The sequence below is a fragment of the Ambystoma mexicanum genome, chromosome 6q, assembly GCF_040938575.1.
Source record: "Ambystoma mexicanum isolate Mex_15411 chromosome 6q, UKY_AmexF1_1, whole genome shotgun sequence".
Taxonomy (NCBI): domain Eukaryota; kingdom Metazoa; phylum Chordata; class Amphibia; order Caudata; family Ambystomatidae; genus Ambystoma; species Ambystoma mexicanum.
Genome location: NC_090937.1, coordinates 395,407,433 through 395,424,466, shown reverse-complemented (window position 1 = coordinate 395,424,466; position 17,034 = coordinate 395,407,433). Strand labels below are relative to the sequence as shown.

Genomic DNA, 17,034 nt, shown 5'->3' with positions numbered 1-17,034 from the left:
GAAGACGTGATGAGGTGCTGCTTTCAGCCAGACGGCCTGCAACAAAGTCCCTCCACTGTTGCCGTTGGAGAAAGTTCTGCGACTGGTGCAGGGTTAAGAATGTGGATCCTTTTTCATGTGACATTCTTGTGGTTCTGTCTTTTTTGCTTTCTTTAGCCCACAAGGGCCTGCAAGTGGGTACCATTAAAGGTTACCTGGCGGCGCTGTCCATATTTAAGCGCTCGTCTGAGGAGTGTTCTTATTTCAAAATTCCTTTAATTTCTCAGTTTCTGAAAGGGCTCACTAATGTGTTCCCTCCGTCACCTTTCCAGGTGCGCGGTTGGGATTTGAATCTTGTGCTCAAGTGTCTAATGGGTGCTCCATTTGAGCCTTTGCACACTTGTCCTTTGAGACTGTTAACGCTTAAAACTGTATTTTTAGTTGTGGACACTTCCGCTCGCAGAGTGAGTGAGTTACAGGCACTTTCAGTTAAGCCACCCTTCACTGTATTTCATAAGGATAGGGTGGTCCTTAGAGTTTGTCCTTCCTTTCTTCCGAACGTGGTGTCAGAATTTCATTTAAGCCAGAAGGTCATTCTTCCGGCATTCTATCCTCCTCCGCATCCTGGTAAGGACGAGGAGAGGCTCCATAGGTTCGATCCTAGGAGGGCTTTAAGTTTCTACATTTCACGCATGTCCCGGGTCAGAGTGGACAATCGGCTCTTTATTGGTTACGCTGGAAGGCGTTTGGGACAAGCGGTTACTAAGCAGACTTTGTCTAGATGGATTATCTTGGCAATTTTTGAATGTTACCGCTTGGCGGCTAAGGACCCTCCGGTAGGCTTACGGGCCCATTCTACTAGGGGTATGGCTGCCTCTACTGCCTTGCAGAGGGGTGTTCCTATTCGTAACATCTGTGAAGCAGCCACTTGGGCTTCGGTCCATACTTTTGTACGTCACTACTCCCTAGATTTCATCCATGGGCAGGATCTGGCCTTTGGCAAGGCGGTCCTTTACTCTGCAATTTGATTGGGCACTTTAAATTTCTATATTCTAAATTCTTTTCCCACCTCCTTATGTTGGTACTGCTTTGGGAGTCTGTCATCGATCTGGAATACGTCGGAGGACCCAATCCCCTTGAAGAACAAGTTACTCTCTTACCTGGTAACGTTCTTTCAATGGGATTGTCCGACGACGTATCCATATCGCTCCCTCCCTGCCTTGCCCGCTACAGAATTTCTTATGCGATTGCAGCTTATGTTTCCGCAAGGCTTTCTGTGGTCAGACTGGCAGAAGATTGGTGCCACACGTTCTGGGGGAAAAAACTACAACTGAGGCTACAGGCATCGTCCGACCTACTTATAACATCTGGTGACGTCAGCCATCGGAGGAGGTCCTCGAGGACGCCGTATCGACATCATCGACGCAGGACGCAGAAAGAGTAACTTGTTCTTTAGTGGACATACATAGAAAAAGTCAAACATACATAAAAACAAATAGTTCAAACAGTTAGTGACAATCTCTATTACATCAAACGTGTGCGCTAACAAGCATGGAGAAAATTCTCTTATATATAATAAGTATCTATTTTGCTATCGCGACAGAAGAGCTGTAAGGGGCATCTATCTGAAGTGGAATATATCTTCAGTAGTCGCAAGGAAATCTCTGACCGGTTTCGACATGTGCTATAATATGTTCTAACACTTCTACGTCAGGGTGCAACAAAAAGTCCTTCAGAATCAGCCAGTGCAATGCTGACAGTGCTGACAGAGCAGACAGAAGGCTGAAGTCCAAAAAGAGTTGATGTCTGTTGTCGAAGCTGACAACTAAGCCACCTTTGGTCTTCCCCAGACTGAGCATTCAACGCTAAGGGGAACCTAGGCACAACTGTGCTGCCCTACCATTAGTCAATCAGATACTTAAGCATCAAAGGATGATACATACTTCACACCGATGTTACAAAGTTACATGTTCTCGCGCTCACTATTAACATCAACCCAACATCAGAACTAATGCCTTCAACAATTTTGTGACAGGCTGACAAGTCAGGAGACTGAGGTAAGTTTATAGGTCTTACCTTTGCCTTGGTTTCTGAGGCGGAGATGGAAGATTTGCCACAGTGTTTCTTTTGGCCAGAATGGGAGTCGTGAAGATAGGGGCGGCTCTCTCTAGACGCCACCCTGCCTGATAGATGTGACAGTAGGGAGGGAGACACCTAGAGCTAGCCGCCAGGCAGAAAAAACCTTGGCGTGGGAGAAAAAACAGATGCCGATGAGGAGTGGATTGCTGGTGTCCAAAATACAAAGGCAGAGCAGCAGGATGCAAGGAGTATCCAGGGGACGGACTGAAACCAAAACTGGAGGAAGGAGGAAAGGTGGCGAAGGACTCGGCAGAAGGAAGACCAGGAACACAAGGGAAAAGTCGGCTAGGAGAAGGAGCAAGGAAGTAAGAAAAGTAGCGCAATAGCAGCGCTAAGCTAGAGCAGGGAATACCTTAGCGTTGAGATGCACAAACCTGTTCTTGCAGCAACTTGATACTGCCTTCGGCAGAAGCACAGCGTCTGCCGCTCACAGCGCGGCAACATGTTGGATGGGAATTGGGGTCCTGAGAAGGGTCACATGGCGGCGCCATCTTGGAACAGAGCACTCCAGCAATGTGACGAGAGGGAAGCCTCCACCTAGACCACATGTACCCAAGTCCTAGATTGAGTGTCCATGACACCCGACACCAAATGCCACCTAATGTGCCAACTCCGTCACACAGGAAATGGCAGATGGCTGGGAAAAGCCAGCAGTTCCCACATTCTAGAACAGTCTTGCTTTTTCTGGCTCACTCTGTAATTGACAAACAATACTGAAGATTACCACTACTTCCTTCCTGCCAGCTACTTAAGGACTTTAGGGCAGCTTGAGGCAGACAGCATTGAGGAGGCTGCTGGACACCTGACCAGGCTCTGCCACTCAGTAGCTCCGCCCGCCACCTGTTTTCGCCTTCCAGGCAGCCTCTTTTCCTTTGCAGTTGGTGACCAGTTGCAAGTGGATCTTAGTCATGAGACCTAAGCCCCACACACACGCTTTGCCCTGCCCCTGTCTTTCCTTTTTTAACTCTTATATCAAAGATGTCTCTCGTCCGAGCGTCCGAAGTGAAGAACAAATGAAGAAAAAGGCAATTCCTAGTTGGACCTGTTCGGACTAGAAGTACCCAGGACAAAATCCCAGCTCCTCTTACATCGGGTAAGCTCCCTCAAATATGCATTTCACCTCTCTCTCCCAACAGCTCATCCCTAACATCACCACTCTTCGCCAACTACGCTGCTCACCAGCAACATCATGGACACTGCATTGAAGCAATCTCACTCGTGTCACCATAGACCCTATCAACAATCCATCATTCACAACTGCAAGAACACTGATGCTCTCAGAATTCTACAACAAGACCATTCAAACAAGATTGGGCGAGGCCTTGCCATCATTCACAAGGCACATAGCCATACATCCAACTGGATGTCCCCACCATTGGCTCTTTCGAAAACGTTTCCTGACACTTACCGCTCTCCCCAATAGACACAGTCACTTTTCACATCATTTACAGACCACCAAAGCCAAACACCTCCTTCATCGAAGACTTCACAGACCTGGTCACCACCATGTCTCTCATGCATGCCAACAACATCTTCCTCTGAGACTTTTACAGCCCTGGCAACCCTGCAACCAAGTCAACGAAAGAAGATCTCCACGGCCTTCTCAACAGTCTGAACCTTAAGCAGCACATGAAAGACCCAACTCACAGGAAAGATAATATCCTCGAAATCATCATCACCCTGCCCACCATTCATCACAGCTCTCCAATCCCACTTTGTTACTCAGACCATCTAGCATTCCACTTTGACATTAGTCACACTACACCAGTCAAGCAAACCCATCAGAAACACTGCAAACAAGCAATCAGCTCATTCAGGAAATTCCCAGTTGTGGCTCATGGAAAACCTCGCCAAACTACACTTCACATGGGCTGATCTACCTCTGTCAAACCAGGACTGTGACTCACTTCTCCAAGAATTCAACACCACCCTCACAACCAACATCAACCACCATGCCCCAGTGAAACAACTCACTCTCAAGCCTAACCCTTATGCACACTGGAACACTCAAGAACTCAACTTCAACAAACTATCAGAAAACAAGGGAAGACTTGTTGAAAATCCTACAGCGCAACCGACCTTGCCCTGCTCAAAGAACTCTGTGCTACATGCAGATGACTGATCACCACTGACAAGGCCAACTACTAGCAAAACACAATAGCAAAGGCCAACAATGAAAGCAGAGCCCTCGTCAAAGCCATCAAGCACTGCGTCAATCCATCTGCACTGCACTCCAAGAAATCCACTGCCATCAACTCTTTCTTCATCAGTAAGAACACCATGATCTGCCAACAAATAGACACCAATGCTACAAATGGCAGCACAATATGCATCCCATCTTGTAAAACCACAACTACCTGGACAACCTTCAAGTCACTCACTATGGAAGACCTCACTGCCATCCTAGCATCCCTCAAGGCCACATCATATGCGGACGACATCCTCCCTGCCTCCATAATTAATACACTTCTGACTGAAGCACTGCTCCCTAACCTGACAATCATCAACTGTGCCCCAACATAAGGCACCTTATCCTCAACCCTTAAGAATGGACAAGTCCTCCCACTTCTCAATAAACCAACACTGAACCCTGATGACCTCAGCAACTACCTCCCCATCACCCACTTCCATGCCTTGGTAAGAGGCTTGAGAAAGCATTAGCCATGCCCAACACATTAAAGCCAACAACCTCCTTCAGTCTTACCAATTTGGCTTCAGACCCAGATGCAGCACAAAAACGGCTACCATCAAGGTGATTGACGATGTCCTTAAAATCCTTGATGATGGGCATCCTTGCTTTCTAGTTCTTCTTGACCTCTCAGCAGCATTTTACACAGTAGACCATCAGACACTCACCGGCAATCTACTTTGCTGTATTTGGATCACCAAGATCATCCAAGGCTGGTTTAAATCGTACCATGCAAATCGACACCAGTTTGTACTAATGGATTTCTCCAGATCACCAACACTACCAATCGCCTGCGGAGTCTCGCAAGGATCAATTCTTCTATGATCTTCGATCTTTACGTGGAACCTCTTGGAACCCTCCACGCTTCACACAACATCCACCAATGCACAGATGGCATACAGCTCAACTTGAAGATATCCTCCGTTGAAGACATCCACAGGCTGAAAAACTACCCCTCATTGATTTCAAGTGCTTACCTAAAGCTCAACCCCTCCAAGACTGAATTCCTAATGCTGACCAACAACAACGAACACTTGGACATCCAGACCTGGTTCTCTGCTATGCACCTTGAGGGCTTCATAACCCACCTGTGTCAAGTCCCTTGGGTTGACATCAACAGACACCTCTCCTTCAAAGCGAGGGAGACACAAATGGCTTGGTACCAACTTCTCTCCTGTGGAGAATCAAGCCCTTCATCCCAGAAAACAACTTCAGATCCGCTGTCCAAGCCTTGGTACCCTCGCACCTCGACTGAGGCAATGTTCTCTTGGAAGGCCTACCGGCAACTACCCTGGCTTCCCTGAGATGTGTCCTGCATGCTGCAGTATGAATCATCAAAGGACTCTAAAAAAATTAGACCACATCACTGTGACCCTCATCGAACTGCATTGGTTCCCACTGCAAGTCTGTATCATTTCAAAACCTGCTGCATCCTCTACAAGGCCATCACCTTAAAGTCCCCAACCTACCTCACTGAGAAATTCTGAATACTCTGAATCTCAAGAGGCCTAGGATCCACCAGAAATAAAAACATGTGCAGACTTGAATTCTGACAGTGCAGGAAGGAAAGAACCAGAAGACCGGCCTTCTCTGTCTGCACACCTAGTCTCTGGAACCTCCTCCCGGTCAACATCAGACTTTCCCATTGCTTCTAAAGTTCAGGAACGAGCTTAAGACCATCATCTTCATGCAATGACTCCTCCCCAACACCTAGGTCCACACACTCTGCACTCCCCACCATACCTGATCCCCACTATCTCCTCCCCTAGTTACTTGTAGATCCATTGCTGACAATTGCCTTCTTTTCCCTGTTGTTAGATCCCCACTCCCTCGTTTCTCTGTTCCCTTACCTTGTTCTTCCCCCTACGATTGTAAAGCACTCTTGCTTCCCGAAGCTAGGTCTGCACTCAATAAACATTCTAATAATAATAATTGTACCCCTTTCATACAAACATTTTGAACTTGGTACCTGCCTCCCAAATGTTCAGGAATAGACAGTGCATATATAACCTCTTTCTAGAAAGAACCTAGCGGATAAATCTTTACATCTCTTACTCACTTGCATATAGGATAGATTAGGGAAATAACAATCACAGTGCCTCCGACATTGCAATAATAGCCAACAGCCAGCATTAGTCACTAACAGCAACACATCTAGCTGTGTGTCGAATGTATTGGGGTATACCAGTGAGCAATTTACCAAGCTGAATCATAACTTACCATGTGGCCATGAATGTATATTATCTGCACCATATTTGATATGATGGAGTCGCTTGGTCCATAAAGTGGAATTTCCCTTTTGCCTGTTAAGGGTTGTGCTCTTCTATCACTGACAGCCTTTTCCCCACCCCATGTTTTGGCTATTACATCTTAGAAACATTCCTAACAAAAACATCTTACTTCTTTGGAATGACAATGTTAAAGAGTTTTATTTATTCGAAACCTGCCTATTTGGGCAGTGGATCATGTTCGGTCAGGCCCAGTTTTACAACACATTAGCACACGGCTCACGAGGTGCGGCCAATCAACTCACTCGAATCACTGGACATACTCCAACCGGCCTTCTAATCGAGATGAAGGCTGCTTCCCCACTTGCATCCAACACTCTAGGAAATGCTCCTCTCACTGCTTCATTGCTGCTAGCTTTCACCGTTCTCCGCTCCCTCTGTTGCCTTGGCCCGATTCCCGCTCATTGCCCTGAACACCCAATCCAGTCTGACCACGCTAGTAACGGCCCTAAGCCCTCATTGAAGGCCCTCACTTCACATGGGCCTAACAACTTGAGATAGCAAGCTGTTACCTGTATGGATAGCCCTGCACCATCCATTAATGCTTTACAAATGCCCCCAGGTGATCAGCTAAATCCCATAATGTAACTGTCAAATTCTATGCAAATGATGAATGGTGCATGTGGTATCCTGAGCAGCACGAACGAGGCTTCACCCAGCATTGTAGAAAAGACAAGTCTTTATTATGTTACAAGCGGGTAGGTCCGAGACCAAGGTAAAGACACCCACCATGCCAACGTTGATATACCGTCTGATCAAGCAGTTAGCAAGCGCAGGCACACAAGACACAGCAATCCAGGTACACAACCTGCCACGGCGCAATCTGGGTGATTGGTCTTGTGGGCACCTAGCTGCATGCCCCTTTGATAGAATTTATCTTTACCCATGTACTCTGCTCCGTGTGATTGCCATGGTATGAGTGTTCTAGAGGAAGAATGTGGTGTGAGTGTTTTCTGCTGGATGTTCCTGATCTCAGAGTTGATGAGAGGCTGGGAGGAGAGAGGGTGGCCGGTGGATGTGTTCCCAGTGTACCTGTGTCCTCTCCCTATAGCTAAGTGGATCTTAAACATACTAATAGCCTTGCACAGTAACACCTCCACCAGGGTTCGACTTAACGATCAAGGCGATGTAACTGATCAAATCTACATTAATATGGGGTTAAAGCAGGGCTGCGTCACTGCACCCATGCTCTACAACTTATATAAGGCTGACCTGCTGGCTTGTATATCATCAAAGTCAAACTGCCCTCCAAAGTTGGGCCAGACGCCCATAACAGGAATGCTTTATGCAGATGCCTTGATCCTTTTTGATCGTACGAAGTCTGGCATAAAGAACATGTTGAATGAATTATTAGTCTACTCAACACAGCTAGGTCTCGTAATCAATTTGGAAAAAACGAAAATAATGACAATTGCACAAAAGGGACCATGTCGAACTGGGATAGACACCAATGTGGGGAAAATTGAGGTGGTAGAGCAATATCCCTATTTGGGATTGGACTTTGAAGCACCTACATATTATGAAGCCATAAAAAGACATAAGATACGGAGAGCAAAATTGCTCACCTTCCAGGCTTGTAAATTTGCAAAGGGTTCAGCAGGATTCAGCATGGCTGGCATATTGAAATTATATCATAAATGCTTTGTGCCTGCAATCCTGTATGGCCTGGAGGCACTGGCTATGCAAGATCTTACATGGCTAAACACCTTGGAAGGTCACTATTGGTGTATGGTGCTTGGTCTGGGACCCTCATGCTCGATCCAATATCTTCGCTTGGAACTGGGCCTTATCTCCCTGAGAGGTAGGGCGCTCCGTTTGCGGGGGGACTTCTATTTGAAATCTCGGACAGAGCCCAGCTGTAAACTTTTGAGACTTGCAGGGAATAACTTGGATATAGAAAAAACATCCCCGGGGCCGCACTTACAAAGAACTGAATGAATCACTATTCAGGGAGATTGATTGGCCTTATGAAAAACGGATGCATTTACCTTATATCCACCAAAAAAAAGCATTTGAGGAAAAACTGAACAAATGGGATTGGTGTGCGAACACAGATTACTTGGCCAAGTTGAAAGGTTATGAGGCAGTCTCGCATGTCATACATAGATATCTAAAACCGCAGTCCTACTTGCTCCTATGCCCGGCTCCTGAAGAAAGACATTTCTTAATGAGACTGAGAACTAATCAGCTACCGGTACTTACCATCATAGGCCCTCGATTGAAGATCCCCCGGGAGGCCAGGCTCTGCCGTATCTGCCAGGGGGTAGGAGTACTTGAAACCACTAGACATGTACTATCACTCTGCCCTAAAATGGGCCCTACATATATGAATGCATATGAAAAATGGGTTCACAACTATGAGGCGATTAAGGAGGAGGAATTCTGGCACATCTGCTTGAATACTGACTCCCTTGGCCTTCAGCTTGCAGTCTTTGGGGTTTGGTTGCAAATCATGCCCCTACTTAAGGTATAATAATACCGATATTGTATATCCTCCCTTTTCTATCCCATCCTAATTACCAAGTCAATATATGGCAAGATTATATGGAGTTTTAGAGTCTATATACACTTTTGTACTGTATTATTCTCTGTATATTTTGTTTATATATATTTATGTTTTATGTGTTTAAGATATGTATATGTTGTGTAAGATCCTATTCTTGGATTATATCACAATAAAGTATTTAATGAATAGCTTGATCCTGTCTTACCTGTAACTGGAATAAAGAAGACTCCTTTTATACATGAAGGCTCTTGGGATCAGTGGACTGGGCTACTCTATAACACCCTCATAAGCTAAAGCTTCAGAATAGAAACCCTGAAGATCCTCCTATTTTGGGGGGTTATATTTGTTCACCCCTATACCTGACCTGCACACTACAGTTTTGTCAGAACTGCGACCTGTGTCATCTGAGCAAATGCCTTCCGCCAGCTGCCTCACAACAGCACATTGCTCCGAGTGTCAAGCTTCCCAACATTCCATCCAACACTACCCAGCCACCTCTCTCTCACTTTCTCTATCACTGTCACTCTATAGTGAACAAGTGTGTGAGCACTCACGGTTACCACACAAACACACATATCACCACAATAAATAGAGCTATTATGTTATCCAATAAACACACCCTCTTGAGACACTGCTGGAATATATTGTGTTCCAGTTGTTATCGCATTAATGGGGTCCATCTGCAGCTAAGTACTAACACCTGCACAGCCGTAATCCCCGAATTTGTCTTGTTGCCCTGTGGGTTATCAGAGGCAACTAACAGCAGAGCATTCAGTCAGGTGCTCACAGTGCTGAGGGTGCCATGACTATTTTGATACCCAATGATACAGCTGCTATCCTAGTAGTTCTCCTTTTGCAGCTGCGCTCTGAAATCCCCTGTGGCATATAGCACGTAACAAGAACAATACATTAATACATAAATCAACTTCCTAATGTTTCACACAAGAGGTGGTCTGCTGCAGAGAAGACGTGCATGCAGACTAGCTGTTTGGACCCATGACACGCGGTAGTTGTTAGTATGTAAAATAAGTTATTTATAATTTTCACTTCCACTGACCAAATATCCTATTTTTTGTAGAGAACGATTTTTGAAGACATTGTGCCTCATTACGAGTTAGGCGGTAATTCCGCGTTAAATCTGGCAAAAACAAATTGCCATTACTGCCACTTGGTCAGGCAGAATTTCAGCCCGATTACAAGCAGTGGTAATGGTGTAATTCCCCATTTATTTTGTTTCCATTGGACCCAATGGGGCTTTTTTTGTGGAATTCCGGCAATTTTGATGATTTTTCGGCATTGAGTGGGAAGATTTACCTTCAGGGTTTTGCTGGAGTTAAATCCTCCACTCAAAACCAAAACTCATGGGGGCTAGTGTTTAGATTGGAATGTTTCTGAAATAAATATACAGTTCAAGCGTCTCAGAAAGCCTTCTGAATAAATGGTGCCCGTAGGCGAAACTGGAATAATGTGTTGCCGCTTTTCTTCAACGCCTCACTATAGTAGCATGGCAGGTGTATTGATGAAGGACTACGATCTTAATTACTATAGCACCCAACACTGCCCTCTTTAGAAATTCTGCCATCCATGATGGTTGTGTGAGAAACCCTCCTACTGGTTGAACCACTGCCATCAGTTTCTAGCCACGACCTCACATTTGCCAGACCCAAAGTTAGAAGAGGGGACAAGTCAGGAAAGGGGTTAGACCTTGGATGGTCTCAATGCTACACATTCAGGAGCATGGAGATGTCTCAAGGGAATGCCCCCTACACTTAATTGACCTATATGATGATGGCAAAGCTGTGAAGATAAACTCCAGATGTTGCACGTTAACATATAGTTGAGTGGTGGACATCAGAGAAACAGAATTCGAAAACGTGGGGCATGCACAAAGACATGGTAATGCTGGTCACTAAATAGAGCATCTAAGTGTTTCAATAAGGAAATAGACTGGTTGAGGCTGGTGATCATCTTCTGGGGTCATTTTATATGCCCTACAAAGATCTAATTCATTTTCTTAGGAAGCTCCACCAAGCATGCCCAAGTCTGGAAATGGCTGACTGATATGAAGCTTGATGGATTAATGTCTCAACTCTCACAGAGTGCAACATCTCCCGGCTTTACTGTCGACTGGGATGTTTCAGTCAAAACGCACATTGCCAAGAAGACCCAAACAATATGGTACCAGCTTGCCCTTCTCCCCAAAGTTAAGCCTTTCATCCCTATGCCAAGTTCTATCCACCCTGCAGAAAGGACCTTAAGACCCTACTCTTCAAAGAACATCTGGCCAATCAATGATCATTCCATCCAACCATATTCCCCCATCTGGAGTCCCCTCCCCCTCATCATAGCTCTTCTGCAACCCCTGCACCCTACCTGTAACCCCTGGGCACGTACCTTGCAGCTAGTTGTGCGCTTTATGAATTCCATGCATAGATACGTCGATCACACTTCAGTGTATCTTTGTGCAACCTAATGTATTGTAGTTGTATTCAAGCACATTTATGTACGGACCTCTTCTTTTCCTAAAGAAAGAAAAATGATACGGTCAAGTCTGCCGAGGCTTACTTGCGGGATTCAGTATCACAGACACCGGCAGAAAAGAATTATCGGAGGCCAACAGGCTAAAAAGGTAAGACAGTTTGCCCATGATGCCACGATGTGCTTTAGAATGAATTGTGTTTTATGAAGGTAAATGGACTATGGTCCGTGTAATTAATAAACACATTGCATTTGATTTTGTGATAAAATGAAGCATGCCAAACAAACACGGGGTAATTTAAATGAGAGGGTTACTGAGCCTATTGCAAGCATCTGTTGCAGTATAAAATTCAATGGTTTCAATCTCGGAAAGAAACTCCAGCTTTAATACAGAGTTTGTCTAACCAATTTTGCCTATAGCAGTTTGCTTGGAGATTAACTCATTAACCGGTAGGATAACTAATGAGTTAGACACACTCTTCAGAGGTGGCACCAGGCTGTAGTTCACACGACCGAATACAGGCAGGGCCGTCTCATGCCTTCATCCTTTTCAGGTTGATAAATTCAGTGCCACTAAATTGGGTGACAATAAAACCTATTTTTATAGTGTTCATTAGCAGGAGACATCTGCCATGAAGCGCTATATACAACCAATCATTTTGACTATTTAGCACTTTAAAAAATACAAGTTCTCAGTAAACGTTGGACAAATTGACAATTGAACAATTTGTACGGAATCAGACGTTGATGAATTAGGAGACATATTTTGGTTAAATTGGGGGGCGTATTCTGATAATCGGGTAACGTAAGGTCCCTCATGGTACACCACAGGCAATGTCACAATGAGTGGCAGCAGTGACAAGTATGTTTAGTGATGGCCCCAACATTTGCATGACAGTAGAACACGAACATTTCTGTCATTTTACCTACCTGAATACCAGCTTTGTTTTCTCCCAAGTCAAGCACTTAAGCTCCCTTAACTCCTCTGTCTGCTTTGTTGTGCATATGAAACCTGTCTACAATGCATATATTATCAGGTGTCACACAGAGTACTTTGTTGGCCGAACTATTCAACAATGCTTGGGCTTTAACCACCAGACAAACCGGTACCTGGATTCGTTTTTGGCATTCTGAATAAGAGCCCGTACATGCACTCCAGTGCTGATATCAAGCCAAATACTTTATTTACTTCATATCAATGCGTTATTATTCCAAGAAGAGCTTAAGAGTGCAAATAAAGAGCTGTTTAACACATATTTGCCAAGAAGGAACGTGAAAGGTGCAGGATTTCAAATATACACTTCCTGACGCACTGTATTTTCAAAGGGCTGCACTATCATGTCTTCATGTCTATCACTCTTGCAGGGACTCATACATCTGTCACCCTTCTCCCCCTTTTAAGGCAAGAAGGTAACTGAGCACAGGGAGGGATCTTTGGAAGGATTGATGTATGTGAATGATTCCGAGAAAAACCCAGTCAGTGGAACCCTAAAACTGTCAGAAAAGGAGGGCTCCGAGTAGAGCTGTCACATAGCGAGGTGACCAGTGTGGAATTTACAGATTGAAGCGTGCCCTCACTTAAGTGTCCACAGGGCCATCCACGTAACCTTCCTAGATTAAATTCCCCTTTTGGAGTTACTTGGAGTGTACAGTGGAACACAAAGGTATTGGTGTACATTTCTATGGTTTGCTGGGCCCTATAAACGAGTCTCGGGATGCACCTGTGAGTAATGATGTTCCACTAGGAGTCCGCCGGAGATTCGGTGAGTGATGTTATGGCCCCGGCAACAAGACTGGCCTGTTCTGGAAGAGGACGAGAGCCTGATGTTTCATGGTCATATTTGAAGAGAGAAGAAGACTTGTGAGGAGAACATTTCCCAAGAATGTGTATGGGCCAGATAAAGTAAGGGCCAGTGCAAAGTCTGTGACAGCGTGCCTCCTCGCTATGAGTAGTATGGACCCACTATCAGAACAGGGAGGGACCGTGCCTCATGCTTCCAAACACTGCTGCCATGGAAAGAGTAAGCCAAACGTTAATCTTGCATGAGCTCCGAGAAGAGTCAATGGACAAAGACGGGTCTAATGATAAAGCGCTAACAAAGAAAGCAACCTTTGGCAAAGCCAATAGTTTTGCTTTCACTGCTATTCTTTGCATTTTGCATTTATAGGCACCAGGGTGCAAGGAGGAGAGTGCAAAGTTTCAAAGAAGGATGTCATAAGGGGCATGGGTGTGCAAGAGAATGAGAAGGGAGAATAGAGCAAGCAAGGAAACAATTGAGAGAGGGTGGCATCGATGATGAGCAAGAGGAAATATAAGCAAGAACAGCTTAGATTGAGAGGGTAAGAAATAAAGCTAGAGTGTGAGAGGGAGGATAAGAGGGTAGAGAGTGGAGTTGGGGTACGTGGTTGTGGAGACAGTTGGGTGGGGGTAGAAAGAGGGGATAGGGTGAGTTGGTGCAGCTAGAGAGAGGGGTGAGTGAGGGTAGAGAGTGTGGGGGAGGTTGGGTCAATGGAGGTAGATATAGTGGGTGTAGGGGTAAGAGTGGGGGGTAGGTTGGGTGGGGTTAGAGAGTGGAGGTAGGGTGGTTGGGGATAGAGAGAGTGGAGGTTGTGTGGTTTGGTGGGGCTCAAGAGAAGTGGTGTGGGGTGCAGAGTGTGAGGGAGGTTGGGTGGGTGAAGGTAGAGAGAGTGGGGGTAGGGTGGATGGGCTTAGAGAGGGTGGGAGTAGGGAGGGTGGGTGGTGGTAGACAGGGTGGTAGTCAGGGTAGGGCGTGTTATTTGTAGAGAGTGGGGTTCGGGTGCGCGAGGGTAGAGAGAGTGGGGATTGGGTGGGTGGCCATAGAGAGGGTGGGGTTGGGGTAGGTGGGTGTAGAGGGAGTGGGGGTAGGTTGAGAGGGTTTGGGTAGAGAGAGTGGGGTTATGGTGGGTGGGGTAGAGATAGCAGGGATAGGGTGGGTGTGTTGGTGTAAAGAGTGGTGGTAGGGTGATTGGGCAGGGATAGAGAGAGCAGGGGTTATGGGTATAGAGGGCAAGGGTAGGGTGAGTTGGTTGTGGTAGAGAGTGGGAGTAGGATGAGTGGGTTTGGGTAGAGAGAGATTGGGGGTATGGTGGGTGGGTGGCTAGGTAGGTAGAGACAGTGGAGGTAGGGTGGGTGAGTTGGGGTAGAGAGAGTGTGGGTAAGGTCAGTGGGGTAGAGAGGAAAGGCATAGGGTGAGAGGGTGGGGATAGAGGTGGGGGTGGGGTTTGATGGGGTGGGTGATGGTAGTTGGTTGGGGCAAAGAACATGAAGAAAAAAGCAGCTTTGGGAGGAATTGTCAAAGGTCGCCCAAATAGCCCAAATAAAACCCAACCAGCACACATAATGGGGATGGAGTGTATGTATGGGGATAGAGAGGGAGGGACTAGGGTGGGTAGTGATGGGTGAGTGGGTGGAGTTAGAGAGAGTGGGAGTGGGTGAGTGATGGTCGTTGGCTGGTGCAAAAAACATGAAAAAGTAGCTTCCACGAGAATTGTCAAAAGTAGCCCAAAAAGCCCAAACAAACCGTAGGGTTAGCGGTGAGGGGACAGGGAAAGGATGAGTGGGGTTAGAGAGAGTGGGGATCAACAGGCAGCCTCGGGAGGAATTGTCACAATTAGCCCAAGCTAAACCCAACCAGCACATGTAATGGGCTGGGGTGGGTGGCTGAGGGTAGAGGGAGTGAGGTGGTTGGGGGCAGAGAGAGTGGAGTGACGGGTAGAGGGGGTGGCCATGGGGTGGGTGGTTGGATGCAGAAAGGCAGCCTCCAGAGAACAGACAAAATCTGCCATCAAACGTAATCCCAAAATAGCCAATTTGTCCACCACAGTTAGCCCAAAATAGCCCAAAAAGAAATCACTATGCAGCCGGAAAATCGAAAGCTTGGCACCAACTTGCTTCTTACAAAGCTGCTGACTGGAGCAAATGTTGGGGACCTTCCCGTTGGATAGTATGATGGAGGAGTTTGGAAAATATTTTATTGATTTGACAGTGTCATGCCATGGCATGGCCCGTTGCTATGCCAATCAGATATTCTCAGTTCAGAGCCCCCACCCCCTCTCTCTCATCTGTAATAGTGGTTTCAGCAATTTTGTGGCACCTGACCGCAAACCTGCATGTGTATTTTGCCAGGCCAGTCGACCCTAGACAACAGAAGGCAGCTCTGTCTGTTTCATTTCTTAAGGCCCGTCTGTTATAATTCCCTCATGGATCTTAATGGGGCAGTGACTAAAATGTATTTTCTCAAGGGAGATCCACCTGGTTCCTTCATGGAACCTAAAGTGACTGGGCCTGCCGTTATGTAATCAGCCTGTGAGGACATCCTACAGAGGCCCGGCAGTGCAGGTGGGTTTTCTTTCAGGCTTCAAACATGGAGACAGGAAATATAATGTGGGTTGGAACTTTTCACACTTTCCCTTCATCCGTGTGTCATGAAATGCATTTCTCCAGCAGAGATCAGGCAGATCAGGTGTAATGCTTAACTGCAGTGACATGTAAGAAATGAAATGCAGACCCAGATCCAAGGTAGCCTATACTGACGTGATTCTTATCACCCCTATCTCCAGAGCCCCATCTCCACCCCCAGGGGAATGTCCAAGACCCTCCCCTCCTCCCCCACAGGGGCTGTGGTAGGAATAGAGATAGGGAAGAGCATAAACATCTCACTGTACATCAGTAAAGAGAGCAGGCAATCAACCCCCTGCAGTGGGTGGCTGCTAGTCATTTGTCTAGAGAGGAGAGGTTTACTAATGTCGCATTCTTTTTATTGATAATCCACTGCTCATACCTTACAGTAACTGTGTGTGTATTAGGGGCATGCCACCATATATAACATATAAATAAGCCAGATTGTTGATCTAAAAGACAAAAACAAAGTTGCCATTTTACTCCTTCTAGACCTGTCGGCAGCCTTTGACTTGGTGGACCATAACATACTATGTGACCACCTATCATCAGCAGCTCATTTTTCTAACTCTGCTGTCATGTGGATACGTTCTTTCCTTGACAACAGAACCATGCGCGTATTCTCACCTAAAGCAGCAGCAGACCCTATCCCCATCACCTGCGGAGTCCCACAAGACTCATATGTATCGCCCACTTTGTATAATATCTTTACAAAGCCCCTATTCGACAAACTGGACTGTCTGGGTGTCACCTACACCAATTATGCAGATGACACCCAGATACTCCTACCACTGTCTGGCACCTATGACACTGACGTCTGCCGGATCAACGAAGACTACTGCATCATTCAGGCATGGATGGCCACTCATGGCCTCTGCCTTAATGATAAGACTGAGATGATCCTAGTCGGCTTACCCATTAACCTACTAAAACTCAGTCGCAAATACACTAGCATCCACATAGATGGGAATAATATACCCATAGCCGAAGATGTAAAAATCTTAGGGTTTTACCTCGATGCTAATTTTAATCTTAC

General features: G+C 46.1%; 1 protein-coding gene across 2 annotated transcripts in view; it reads left to right on the top strand.

Moving 5' to 3' along the window:
- Positions 1-17,034, top strand: part of CFI (complement factor I) — a 325,763-nt gene that overhangs the window by 234,313 nt on the left and 74,416 nt on the right. For both annotated transcript variants that reach the window (XM_069630882.1, XM_069630881.1), the window contains one exon: positions 11,629-11,729. In XM_069630882.1, coding sequence (XP_069486983.1) covers positions 11,629-11,729 — 101 coding nt within the window. The remainder of the gene's footprint in view (positions 1-11,628; positions 11,730-17,034) is intronic.